Source organism: Ochlerotatus camptorhynchus, unplaced genomic scaffold, assembly GCF_037179485.1.
Source record: "Ochlerotatus camptorhynchus isolate MF236.1 unplaced genomic scaffold, CSIRO-AGI_Acam_v1.1 ptg000335l, whole genome shotgun sequence".
In the NCBI taxonomy this organism is placed as follows: Eukaryota; Metazoa; Arthropoda; class Insecta; order Diptera; family Culicidae; genus Ochlerotatus; species Ochlerotatus camptorhynchus.
In genome coordinates, this window is record NW_027040823.1 from 137,408 (window position 1) to 150,950 (window position 13,543).

At 46.1% G+C, this 13,543-nt stretch overlaps 1 protein-coding gene across 1 annotated transcript; it reads left to right on the forward strand.

Moving 5' to 3' along the window:
* The first annotated feature begins 5,027 nt into the window (after positions 1–5,027).
* Positions 5,028–7,192, forward strand: Vps33B (vacuolar protein sorting 33B). Its single transcript, XM_065230957.1, has 2 exons — positions 5,028–5,281; positions 5,345–7,192. The coding sequence occupies exons 1-2, from the start codon at positions 5,124–5,126 to the stop codon at positions 7,137–7,139; spliced, it is 1,953 nt and encodes a 650-aa protein (XP_065087029.1). The 5' UTR covers positions 5,028–5,123; the 3' UTR covers positions 7,140–7,192.
* The last annotated feature ends 6,351 nt before the right edge of the window (positions 7,193–13,543 follow it).

Consider the following 13,543-nt stretch of genomic DNA (forward strand, 5'->3'; position numbering starts at 1 on the left):
GTCTAAAGAGCGGATAATTAGTGTTCGTGACAAACGCACGCCATGGATAACGAACGAAATCCAAGCTGCAATCACCTTACGGGACCTAGCCTATTCTCTCTATGTGCGAAATCTGAATCGTGTCAGAGGAGATGCTCAATGGCGAGACTACATCTCCAAAAAAAGTAGGGCCGGCACCCTAATTGGTGCTGCTAAGAAAAGGTATGCTGATTCGCAGTTTGGCATGGATCTTCCTGGCTAAGCAGCTGTAGCATAGAGGTAACTCTAAGACCACTGGGTCCCGAAGAAAATCATTATTATTTTTGGCTCACTCAGTACCAGAACAACGGTCCCAAGCAGTCCCAAGCTATTTCACTCACCCCTGCATGTTCTGCATGAATCCACACACCCCTGATGTTATCTGTCAAACTTTCATAGCGAATCAAAACAAACATAGTGTAGTAATAGAATTTCAACTAGAATAGGGTACGTTAATCGTTTGCTTGGGACCAATAGGCTACTAAAGTGGTGAGCCAATTTAAAATCGTTAGTTTCGTATTGATTGTTGGCTGTAGTGCAACCTGAGGAGAGAGGGCATACATAACAATGCAAAGAAGAATGCGGCCATGGAGGAATTTGATGCTGACCGACTAAATCAGATCTTTGCTGAAGGCCATCACATGTTACAGCATAGGGCTGTACCTTCGCAAGCGAACGTAGAATCCGATCGACCACCCGCAAATGTGGCCGACGGCCAATTCCAGTTCAGGCGCACTAACGTCAACGAAGTCACCAGGAAAATTTACGAGCTTGGGACCAACGCGAAAGGGACGGATGAAATCCCCATCTCATTCATCAAGCTGCTCTGCCCGTTTATCCTCCCCCTCCTGACTCACCTGTTCAATGCGATTATCGATGCTCAAACTTTCCCCTCCGTCTGGAAAAAGGCCATCGTTACCCCGATACCGAAATCACAGACAAACAGACATAATACTCGCAAGATGTTCATCGAACAAGCATTTATCGGTCAATTTAAAAGTATGTTAGTTGGTAGCACCACCACCTGTGTCGCGCATAGTCAATTCCCTTGCGTTTGACGTTTTCACACTACCACCATCTGTTCAGCGTACTACCCACCACAGTGTACTCAACAGATGGCGGATATGTTTTGGCGACGATGTTTTACAATGAGAAATGTTCAATGTGTTATGTCTGTTTGTCTGTGCCGAAATCATCGAACCCTACTTCACCGAAGGACTTCAGGCCCATTAGTGTCCTACCTGCGCTGTCTAAGGTACTGGAGAAGATTCTACTGTCGCAAATAACGGATCATCTCGATGTATCCACACCCGCTCGTCTTGCCAAACACCAGTCAGGATACAGGAAAAACCACAGTACCACGACCCCATGACTGCTCTAGTCAAGGTTGCTCACGATATCCTCAACAACTTTGACGATAACAGGTGCACAGTAATGGTTTTTGTCGACTTTTCGTTGGCATTCAACTGTGTCAGACATGGTCTACTTGAAACGATGCTGAGGAGGGAATTCGGGTTTTCAAACTCCGCGTGTATTTTGATTTCATCTTTCCTGGAGCAACGAAGCCAGGTTGTAGACCTGGGTGGTACTCCCTCGAATCCCCGGAATCTCACCGACGGTACGTCACAAGGATCCTGTCTGAGCGCTCTGCTGTTTAGCCTATACATCAGCAGCCTGCCTGGTGTGCTAAAATGCGAGTATCACCTCTATGCGGACGACCTCCAAATCTAAATCAAATCAGGCCCCGCAAGCGAAACTAACAGGTTCATCGAAGCAATCAACCAGGATCTCCTCGCTATCGAACGTTGGGCCACTGAGAAGAAGACGCAAGCTATAGTCTTTTGTAGAGATGGGGCCATAATCCCTCAAAATGACATCCGCTTCTGTGATGAAACCATTACTTTGTCGAACAAAGTTACCAATCTTGGTCTCATTATGGACTTTAACCTAAAATGGACCGACCAGATAAACGAAGCCACCAAAAAATCTACAATACTCTTCGTATGCTTCGTGAAGTGCTTTCCAGACAGATTCGTATGAAGCTCGTCCAAGCTGTGGTGATGCCGTTCTTCGCATACTGCGACGTCGTGTACTACCCAGGACTGTCCACCGCGCTCAATGCTCAGTTGCATCGATGCTTCAAGTCGTCGGTGAGGTTCGTGTATGGAATCCGAGGGCGTGACACGACCAGAGAAGTACGACACACCATACTCGGATGCGATCTGCCGGAAACTACCACTGTCGTATCTGCTGCTTCATGTACGGGGCCTACCATGAAAACCTCCCAGAGTACATCACGCAGTACACACCTAAAGGTCGGAACCGAGAACCGACATCACTGACTTCCATCTGTTTTGTTTTTATTCAACACAGCTGACGCGTTGACAGAACGAGGGAAAAGCAACTGGTGAAAAAATGGCATGAACGAGGGATGCTCTAGTTGCACATCAATGCTTGGGAATGTGGATGATAGATGGTGCTAGCAACCGGTGAACACTCGTGTTTATTTCAGTTACCGTGGGGAAGTAATTTGTGATTAGCCCCGGTCCCTTTCAAATTGTATCATTATTTATGTACGGTCCTTATATTTGAAATGACGTTTCACATTCATCTAGTGATGGCTGATTTTCATTCGAATAATCGATTAATCGATTAACGAACCGAACAGTAAAATATTTGTAATCGGTTATATCATGCCGATATAAGCATTAATTTCTGCAGAGGATCATAACCGATCGTTTAAAACAAGTTTTGCACTCTTATTAGTGGAAACAGGACAGCACAGCGAACAAAAAATATTCGATTAGTTGTTAATCGAGTTATTAAAAAATGCGACATCTCTGATTTTGGTGTGATTGTTTTGATAAAAAAAGCGCGCAAAATTTCATCTCTACCGAGGGGGCAGCAAAACCACAATATTACCTTGCATACTGGGGGTATTCATTGGATGAAAGGGACCGTAAAAGAGGACACTAAAATTGAAAATTTTTCTTCCGACAGATTCATCAGTATTCATCTTTGGTGCTAGCAACAATCAATACGAAACTAACGATTTTAAATTGGCTCACTACTTGACTAGCCTATTGGTCCCAAGCAAATCGACTAAAGTATCCCATTCTAGTATAAATTCCAGTACTACACTATGTTTGTTTTGATTTTCCATGAAAGTTTGACAGATAAAATGAGGGGTTAGTGGATTTTCCTATGTTTCGAGAGGTGAATCGATTAGCTTGGGACCGAAGATAGTACCAGAGCTGAGCCAAAAAGTTGAACTCGTTTCTTCGGAACCTTCTGGTCTTAGAGTTACCTCTATGGTGCTAGCACAAACGAAGTGACAGACGACTAACTGGCGAAGAAATCCATTAAAATAATGTGGTTCACTGTTTTAGAATTTTCTTGGAAGCTTGTGCCATCATCCACCAGATGGGTTAGTTTTTTTTGTTTTGATTTGAACAAAGTTGATTTTGTGTATAATGATTCTTTGACAGTGTGCAAAGAGTGTATCATTTTGTCTTTTTTTTATGCATTTCAGTTTTGAGTAGAGTGAAAGAGATAGAAACAAAACATTCTAATACATTTGGTGAAAATGCTAGTACAATCTAGTAGTAGTATTGCCATGTGGTACAATCCAGTAGTAGTGGTGTTGCCATGTTGTACACTGAAAAATTGAAATAGCAGGTTAGTCACCAAAGTTTTCGAGCCGCTCCGTCTGTCACTTCGTTTGTGGTGCTAGTGCGCATGCAAAACACGCTTGAAGATATTTCTTGAAGAATTTTCTTCTAAGAGTTATGTCTGTTTGTCTGTGCTTTAATGCTTCATGCACTGTAACCTACAGAGTATAGAGTTGGTAAATTTTTAACAAAATCAACCATAAATATGAATGTCATAGAACTACATCAAATCAAAGATTTACTAATCTCAAACAATGCTTTAAATGTTGCATGTCAACAATGGCAGATCCAAGAATATTCAACCCACTTTGCATCCTTTAAAGTGAACAGCTGCACGTCACTATTTCATATACTCCATGTTGACCTATTTGATGGATCTCCAATATTCATATGTACAATGTTCAGGGAAACAGTTACATTAGACTTAAGAACTTATTTATGTAATCAATTAAATGTCATATTGTATAAGCATAGTTGAATAAATAAGTTTCAAATTCAATAAAAAAAATAAACAATAAATTATGAATCGTGAATTTAATGATAACAACGAAATAAAAAACTTTTTTTTTCTATACCAAGAAAAACAACCCTTGTTTTAAAATATACCATACTCCACAGTTAAGTTTACTTTAAAAACGTGCTGGTTTTAAACGCAAGGTTAAACTCAAGGGGCTGCTAAGCAGCACACACTTATAGCCAACGCAAAACAAACACATGTGGTGTAAGCGACAGCTGTAAAATATGCAATACAATCGCAAAGTTCGTATGTGTTGTTCAAGTTTGTTATGGGCTATACATTTATAGACCAGTTAAGAGGGTATTGTCAAATTTGTGAAATCCCATTGTGGAAACTAAAGAGCCTGAATTTATTTAAATTTAGGCTCTTCAGTAGAAACATTTGATGTCAGTCCCGTGGTTAAACTATTAACCTGGAATTATTGTCGAGAGCACTATGAAGCATAGTAGTTTTAACTCCAATGCATTGACATGATTGTCATGGTAAAATACAAATTTTAAACAGAATATCATATGTACAAATTTAGTGGAGTTATGAATTTGAAACAACCCTTCAATATAGTATTATCAACTGCGGAACTGCTCTCAGTGTACAGGACTTTTATAATAGTGAATAATAATATTATGAGAAAAGGAAAAAAAAAAAAAAGATAAAATAATAAGCCCTTTACCAATTTAAACTAAAGACGACCGTCAAATGACAGTTCGAACTATTTTAACAACGTTTCCTACTGTCATTCAGTTCCACTAATACACATCCTAACCGGTATTTTACGCTTGCATATAGCTGCACACCACACAACAGAACGAAGTAAACATTGTCACTGAATCATCACAATCATCGATTTAAATTCCTCCATTCCAATAATGCAATCTACCAAACAATCCACAGTTGAATTGCGCTAAAAATTCTTCGAGATGGATTCAACGCTAAATAAAAAGCTTCTTGGTTTCCGGCAAATTGCCCAGGAAAAGCTGCAAAACATTTTGTACTCCATCCCACTGGACAAGGATCTCATTATCGAACCTGCACTTATCAAGCCTCTCGAGAACGTCGTTGGAGCTTCCTGGTTGAGGTACTTCAGCGCTGACTTTAATTTCATGAACATAATTCTGCACATTGCCATAAACCGTTCCAGGAAGAAAGGAATCGACAAGATCTACAAATTTGACCCGAAAAATGCCCCTCCCAAGCGGAAGCAGTTCCTGTACTTTCTCACCAGCAACCTGTTGACATTCAAGAGTGCCCTGGATCAAATCAGTAGCTATCAGAGCCAAACTTCCAGCAGCATGCTGGCAGCGGAATCGGACCGCAGCAGCCGCCAGTATCATGTGGTGGTATTTCCACAGGTGCTTGCAAGCTTTGAGCAACTGTTGGAAGAAGAAGGACTGTACGGTACGGTGGATCTGTACAGTTTCCAGTGGGATTTCATAGCACTGGATCAGGGATTGCTAAGTTTGGAGATACCGAACGTTTTTGCTGACGTTTACGTGCGAAAGGATGGCTCGTTGCTGGGATCAATAGCTCAAAGCATGAGAATATTTAACATGGTCATGGGAAGGCCCAACCTCGTATTCAGCTTGGGCGAAAACGCCGAGAAAGTTCTGCAAATGATGCATAAAATCGAAACAGATCGGAAGGTGAAAAGTGGCGAAGCGAAGGATGTTCCAGACTTCAGTGCAGTGCTCATAGTAGACAGGGATAAAGACTATCCATCTTGTCTGTTGACTCCGGTAATCTATTCAGGCTTGCTGCTCGAAATTCACAAATACAATTCCGGTTCGTTGACCATTGATTCGGCTGGGAATAAAATCCAGAATGGAAAGCTCACCATTTTTCAAGGCGAATGTAAGGCTAAACCGAAGCAGGAAACTACTAGCCTCAGGATGAACGGAGCACAGGACTTGATCTATCAAGAGAATTGCTATCGTCATTTTTCCGAAGTAATCGGTCTTTTGAGTTCCCAAGCGAAAGCTCTCGGTCTGGAAGGCAAGATGTATTCGAAAGACATGAAGCTCTCGGAGATGAAGGATTACGTTACCAACAAGCTACCGAAGGTAGCCGCCCAGAAGAAAGAACTCTTCAAACACCTACGGCTCTGTGAAACTATCATGGAGGAAATCGGTGCAAATTTTGAAAAGCTTCAACTTATCGAAGAGAGCATCCTGACCAACACGAATCGCAAACAGATTATGACCTACATCGACGAATTACTAGCGGCTGACGCCCACAAATACAACGCACTACGACTAATCTGCCTCTACCACGTGACAATAGGCTTAACAAGTGAGGACATGACCAAACTGATGACCGCTTATTTGAATGCCTTCGGGTACCAGCATCTCACCGTGTTCAACAATCTTTTTCAAGCGAAGCTATTCCCGGACACAACCAATCTAACGAAAGCTAAAATTCTCTCGCAAATCTCGATTCCCATTCTCAAAACGCCATTCCAAATCGAATCGAACAAACTGAAGCTGCTACCGACGGATACGAATGAAACCAACCAACCGCCGGTGTCCCCGAGCAGTCCAACGGGTCCTGCCGGGAGCGGAAAGAAGCAGTGCCCAAGCTACGTGTTCAACGGTAACTACATCCCACTGATTGCTCAGCTCGGTCACATGATTCTGAATGCAACCAGCTTCGAGGATTTGAACAACCGGTTCGGTCACCTCGAACGGTTGAAGTTATCCGGAAGGAATTTCGCCCCCAAAACGATCCGGGAGCTCTCTATAACTAGTGCCAAGGGTGATGTAAACCAGCTGCTACCGTTGAAGGTGAAAACGATGTTCGTGTTTGTGATCGGAGGACTCAGCTACGCGGAGGTAGCTGCCTGTCAAATGGTGGAGAAACTGACCGGCACTAAAATTGTGCTCGCTTCGGATTCCATGCTGTCCGGGTGTGATTTGCTGGAAAGCGTCGTTGGGTGCTAAGGGCGGGCTTCAGGTGATAGGTAGGTGGTATGGCTAATGAATCTGAATTTTATGTACAAATGTGCCATTGAGAGTTGGTGATAACTTTGAAAGAATTGTTCCCTGAAAAATGTATACGTGCAGGATGGGGCAGAACCCACGGTCCGATACACGACCGCATTGTTGACGTACCAGATTATTGTGTATTATCAATCTAATTAAAATTTTAAAAACTTCAGCATAAAAGTTAAATGTATTAAATGAGGCGGCATTCAAAAACCCTTTTTTTATACAGGGGGAATCTGCTCACAGACACATGAGAAGAAACTCAGGGTGTGGGGATGGGATAATTTCACTCCCGACGCACTAAACCTTACCCTGTGCGCTTGACCCTTGACCTCCCTGGAAGCGCCCGAAGGCATTACTTCGTGGGAGGGGCCGCTGTAGCGCTATGGCGCTTCTCTATCAATACTCTATCAATCTAGCCGGGCAGTAGGCAACTGCTGCTCGGCTCGCCACTGTCGTTGTAGTTCCGAAACTATGTGGGTGACCGCAGTCACCACCGCGCTCCAGTTCTCGGTGGTACCACACATCTTAGGAACGATGTTATCCGGACTGGTATCCGCTCCGCATATCGCTAGCATAGCGCTCGATACTGGCTCGAAGCGTGGACAGGCGAACACAACGTGTTCGGCGGTCTCCTCGACACCAGCACACCTGGGGCAGGTGGGAGTACTTGCATGTCCGAACCTATACAAGTAGCTCCTAAAGCAGCCATGGCCTGACAGGAACTGTGTCAGGTGGAAGTTTACATCCCCGTGGCGCCTGTTGACCCAGCTTGATACGGAAGGTATCAAGCGGTAAGTCCACCTCCCCTTTGTGGAGTTTTCCCACTCCGATTGCCATCTCGCGGTCGACACAGCTCGCGCGTTGTTGCGCACCCCTCGAACGGTCCTCACGTCATAGCACACCACGTCCTCCTTAATGATAAGGCTGATTGGCATCATCCCTGCTATGACACAGACGGCCTCTCTCGAGATAGTGCGGTATGCACTGGCCACCCTCAAGCACACTAGCCTGTGTGTGCTCTCTAATTTCCTCCTGTGGCAGTCAATATCCAGTACCGCAGCCCACGCAGGGCCGCCGTATCTGAGGATAGATACTACGACCCAAGCGATGAGCCTGCGCTTACTGGCATTCACTGCCGAGCTGTTTGACACCATGCGGGATAATGCCCCCATAGCCGTAGACGCTCTCGTAGGCGTACTCGACGTGGCAGCCGAAGCTGAGCTTATCATCGAGCATAACCCCCAAGAGTTTCAGATAGCGCTCAGACCTAATTGTGCTTCCGCTGACTGTCAACATCGCATGCTGTACTGACATGCAATTGTTGACTACGACCACTTCCGTCTTGTGATGGGCAAGCTCCAGTTTCCTGTATCTCATCCATTCCTCCACAAGCTTGACGCAGTGAGCCGCTGTCAGCTCTACCTCCTCGAGGGATTCCCCGTAGACTACCAACGTGACATCGTCGGCAAAACCTACAATTTTCACGCCTACCGGGAATCTTATCCTCAACAGTCCATCGTACATGACGTTCCATAACACCGGGCCCTGGATGGAGCCTTGTGGCACTCCTGCGGTGACTCTAACGCATTTTTCGCCATCTTCTGTGTCGTACGTCAACACACGATTCTGGAAGTAGCTTTCCAGAATCTTGTACAGTCCTCCGGGAATTTGGAGCTAGTGCATGCTGGTCTGGCGATCTCTTTATAGAGGGCCGCCTTAGCCGCTCGAAGAGCGACACGGCGTTCCTCCCGAGATTCAATCGTACGAGCTCGTTGCATCCTCCTTCTCGCCTGGAGGCAAGACGCCCTGAGGATAGCAATCGACTCGCTCCACCAGTACACCGGTCTATGGCCATGCCTGAGATAGGCTCTCCTAGGCATGGTTGTATCGCACGCCCTTGTCAGCGCTGCTACCAATTCTTCCCCCGTCAGATCTGGGGTTATTCGCTCCCACCTCAGTGCTTCGCCGAAGACCTCTTCCTCGAAGAACGACGTCTGCCAGCCTCGAGCGCAGGAAGGATTTCCTCCTGCCACTCGCCTCTCACCTGGCCCCACACTGTACCGTGGTCACTATGGGTGTAACCCTCATCGATCCTTCAGTGTAGGTTGCCCTCCAAACACGGGCTGCAGTATGTCACGTCGATGACGGATTCTGCACCATTCCTTTTGTAGGTACTGACCGAGCCGGTGTTGGATAATACAACGTCCAGTTTGGCCATTGCCTCCAGTAGGATGCATCCTCTCTGGTTGGTGTGGTGGCTGCCCCACTCCACCGCCCATGCGTTAAAGTCGCCCGCAATGACCACCGGTCTTCGGCCGACAAGTACCGCAGTGAGTCTGTCGACCATCTGCGAGAACTGCTCGACATACCACCTGGGCGGAGCATAACAGCTACTTAAATATACTCCGCCGAAGCACCTAAAGCAAGCTGTAACCGGTCGGGGAATACACACGGGGCAAACCGACCAGTCCACTAGCACCCTCCCTGTGGCTACCGCCTTTCTGGCATCAGCTGCCGAGAGCTTGACGGCAGCCACTTGGGTGGAAAACAGTCCCTTCCTCAAGGTGATCGCTGTTTGCGATACCTCGACTTGACACTGCTCCCTGAGCGCCGTGACTATCTCGGTCGCCTCCGTCACTTCGTCCAGGTCCTTGACCTGGATAGTGATCGTCGAGCCTAGCGACTTCACCTGCACTCCATTACCAACGACCTCCTTTGCCAGTTTCTGGTAAGTTGGTCCCTGGTCTTTAGCGCCACGCTTGAGCACCAGGAGCATCTCGCCAGTACGAGTGCGCCTGATGCTCTGCACGTTGCTGCCCATCTCCGCAAGACGCTCGTCCGTTCTCATCTTCTTCAAGACTTCCGCGTATTTCGACGCCCGTCTTAAAGATGAGAGCCTCGCCCTTCATCTTGTTCCTGTTCCGGGCAGGGCTGCTCTTGGGGGCAGTTTTGTCCGGGGGTTTCGGGGGAGCGCTCTGCTTACCACCCTGTTTGGAGCCGCTATTTTTCTCAACTGATTTTCCATTCACTATTTCAGCCCTCTTCTGCGGATCGTCCACTGTTGCAGTGGACTGATGGGCCACCACCACGCACTCCACCTGGGCAGAGACTTTCCGTCTATTAAGGCGTTCAATAACCTGAAATTAGGCAAGTGTGCCACACTAACGATTAGGCGTTCTATAACTAACAAATGATGAATATTCCACTGAGGATTCCCTAGAATAATCTTATAACTTCTCTCTGAAATTGTTTTGCAATCATCCTCACAATCAGTACTGTAAATTCTCAAAATCAATTGAATATTTTTGATGAAAATGAGAAAAGCAGCTATCCGCTATCAAAAGGGACCTCCTCCTTCGAATGGGTGATATCAGCTGCTTAGTCATTTGACGAAGGCATGGATCATTCTCATTTGAGAAACGCTTGATATCATTCAATTGAGTGTAACCTACCCATAAACGGAGCTGTGGTCGACATTCCGACGAAAAAGCTAAGCCAACCCGACACCAACCTGACTTCTATCAAACTCCAACCCGATGTTGACCCGACAACAACACGACATTGGGTCGACATCAACCTTAGATTTGCCTTACATTGATCCGACATCGGGTCGACTTGTCTGTTCGGGACCATTTTGCTGGGTTTCTTCCATACTCCACTGTCGTATATCAAATAATAATAATAAGTGACTCAATTGACAGTGACGATGAGCAAATTATGGTCATGACGAGAATTCGTTCGAGAATGGTTCATCTTCAATCGAATGATATGAAAATTAACAGCACTGGTCACAATCGAGTGGGAAGTGCAGTTCGTTATGATAATCGTTTATTTGGAGCATATTCCGTGTTGTGAAAACAGTGAAAAAGTTATCCAATCGGTCATCTTTTAGTGTTTTCTGTTGTCAGCAGTTATTCACCCATATTCTTGTTTTCGTTCGAACCATATTTTCCATACAAAAAAAAAAAGAATTTTTGTATGGAAAATACGGTTCGAACGAAAACAAGAATATGGGTGATTGTCGATATCAGACGCTCTCCAGAATCCAACTCCTCCTTGCGTATTAAAGCATCTCCACCGCTGTTTCTAAATTAGATGTGCAAACTGAGTCAGCATGACTTCCGCCTGTGACCAATGCGCTAAACCAGCTAAAGGCGATGAAGAATCCGGCTCCTGCATGGCTTTGTGCGACAGGATGATTCACCTGAAATACGGCGGCACAAAGTTGAACAAGGCTTTTCTGAACATTGTCCACACTGGCCCGAACTTGTTTTGGATGTGCAACGAGTGCGCGAAGCTGATGAAATGTGCGTCGTTTGGTAGTGCGATTAATTCTATCCCCGAGAAACAGGAAATCGCACACGCTGAGCTTAGGAAGGAAATGACTAAGCAAGGACAGCAGATCGCTCAGCTGTCGAAACGAATCGCATTGACAACTCCAACACACTTCAGCCGCGATGAAGGCTCGCTCACCAGCAAACACCTTGTAGGTGGTAATAAAGCAGTAACGGATGACAATGTCGTTACCGAGGTCCTTACTGTCCCTGAACCCACCGAGCTGTTTTGACTGTATCTTTCTCGTATACATCCTAGCGTGAAATCGGAATCAATCGAGAAGCTGGTCAAAGGTTGTGTACAGTGCGATTGTGCGATGATCAGATTGTGCCGCTAGTTAAAAAAGGAACCGACATCAACCGTATGAGTTACATATCGTACAAAGCCGGATTGGCTCCCAAACTACGTGAAGTTGCTCTTACAGTATGCTGATTCAGAATTGAATGCCGCGTTGAGACCTCGATCCAGTCGCACTAGTTATTTCCCGCCATCAAAGTCGTTCTATTTCCTGCCTTCAGCGTCGTTCTGGACCTGCGGTCGAGTTCGGTGGTGGGGTCTCCCAACCATCGTTTTCAGGCAAGTATGCATACGTTAGTTACAGTAATTTTCCTGATCAGCTTCCGTGTTCCAGTGCAACGCCTCAAGCATCTGCCGGCTATTTCCAGCTGAGAAGCACTTCTGATACTGCTGATTCACAACATCCGCTTTACTGTTCGAACAATCCTAATTCATCTCCGGGACGCACAATAGACCGCTCTTTGGAAGCCTGGTTCCTCAAGCCCCGTCGTGCCGATTCCTACCAGCGTTCAGCATAGTCGTCCTGGACCTGTGGCTGGATATGAATCAGGAGTCTTCCACCTTGCCTCTACAGGCCTATTCACTGCCTGATGCTGATCAAATTTTCAGCAGTTCGGACTATGTTAGTCATTGTGATGATGCCTCTGTAACTCCCAATCCTGGGAACCCGGAAAGCGCCGTAGAAAGTCTTAAAGGAGGGAGTTAATACGACCGGTTGGGTTGAAACAGGAGACTAAACTAAACTTTATTGATGCTGTACTGACATTTATAGCATACTAGGATTATTATAATTTCACCGAGTTGCTTCGATCTGCTTCACTCCTCCTCAAGCTCGGTGAGTTGCTTCGATTACTCCTCCTCAAGCTCGGCGGGCTGTAGACCAATTTTCAGCCGCATCTTCTCCATCTTGACGCGAGCCAATGGTTTTGTTAGACCATCGGCAACCATTTGTTCACTGGGGCAATAGCGAACGTCCATTCCACTATTGTTGACCAACTCCTTCACAAAATTATAGCGAGTGTCGATGTGCTTTGTTCGGTTGCTACCGCCGACAGATTTCAGCATTGCAATATAGCTTTGGTTGCCTTCGTGTACAACTACAGGCGCCAGAATTGGTTCTCCGACGTCCTTCAGTGGCTTCATCAGCCACATCAGCTCGCGGCTGGCTTCGGAAAGCGCCACGTACTCCGCTTGGTTGTTTTCGGGCTGCCCAACTGATTGGTCCTCCAAGACAGAAGACGAAACCGGTGTTTGATTTCCGGTCTGTCTTGTCACCAACCCAGTCTGCATCGACGTATGCTTCCAGCGGTCTGGATGAACCTAGACGTAGGCTCCAATCCACTGTTGACTGGAGATACCGGAGCGTCCGTTTTGCTTCGGTCCAGTCTGCTTCCGTTGGTCGACTCACCTTGCGGCCCAGAATTGAGGCGCTTATGGCGATGTCCGGTCTCGTGTTGACCGCGATGTATAGAAGAGCACCCACCAGACTCTGGAACTCGTCGTTTCTGGGCATGGGCTCCTCGTCCTTCGCTGTACATTCGGGTACCCGGGATCCATCGGTATCGGCGAGCGCTTCGCTTTTGATTGTCCGAACCGTTCGGCTACCTTCTGGATGTAGGTTTGTTGGTTCAGGAAAAACTGTCCGCCGGATCTTGTCACTCGGATTCCCAAATAGTGTCGCACGTCTCCAAGAAACGTAATGGTAAAGTGCTCCGCTAAATGCT